At 68.7% G+C, this 655-nt stretch overlaps 1 protein-coding gene across 1 annotated transcript in view; it reads left to right on the top strand.

Annotated features, from left to right (window-relative positions):
- The window catches only part of SLC12A5 (solute carrier family 12 member 5), a 19,838-nt gene that overhangs the window by 18,166 nt on the left and 1,017 nt on the right, over nucleotides 1-655 (top strand). The window contains 1 exon segment of the mRNA XM_035896143.1: nucleotides 140-154. Within this exon segment, the coding sequence (XP_035752036.1) occupies nucleotides 140-154 (15 nt within the window).

Below are 655 nucleotides of genomic sequence, written 5' to 3'. Positions count from 1 at the left end.
CGTTCTTGTCCCTGCGTAGACCTGTGCTGAGGGGGGTCGGAGAGCCTGGGTGGCATGCGCTGTGGGGACGCGGGGTGCACATGTGGTGCTCACCTCTTCTCTCTTTCTCTCCCCCCTGGCCCTGTGGTGCTCCTGGCAGGGAGTGGGAGAACCTGTAAGTCTGGGTTTGGCTGGGTGCTGGGTCCCAGGGCGGGGGGAGCTGGGCTACTGCTCGTGGGGCAACGCGTCCCGAGCCATCGGGGTTGCCCCGTGCGTGAGGGTGGCTCCGTGTGCCACCTCAGCTGCTGCTGGCTTGGTGCGAGGCGGCTCACCCAGGCAGTGTGCGGGGGTCTCTGAGCAGAGTCTGCGCCCTGCATGCTCCCCCCGTGTGCTCCCCTGACATGCTCCCCGTCTGCCCCGTTACGCTGCTGGCAGCTCCCTGCAAGCCCTGGTTTGGGCACCCACGGTGACGCTGACACTGCTTGCTCCCACGTGGCTTGGCCCCCAGCAGCTGTGGCGTGCCGCTGCCCGCCGGCACCCTGCATAGCGCTGCAGCTCATGGCTGCTGGTGCGGGCTCAGAGCCACTGCTGGCTGTGCCGGGCAAAACTTGCTGTTCCCAGAGCTCGTGCCGCAGGCCCGCCCAGGTGCCTCCTGGGGCAGGCAGGCAACGCGCCC

This window comes from Egretta garzetta, unplaced genomic scaffold (assembly GCF_000687185.1).
Source record: "Egretta garzetta isolate BGI_Z169 unplaced genomic scaffold, ASM68718v1 scaffold356, whole genome shotgun sequence".
Classification (NCBI taxonomy): domain Eukaryota; kingdom Metazoa; phylum Chordata; class Aves; order Pelecaniformes; family Ardeidae; genus Egretta; species Egretta garzetta.
Note: the sequence above shows the minus strand (reverse complement) of the source record. Positions and strands in the feature narration are given on the sequence as shown.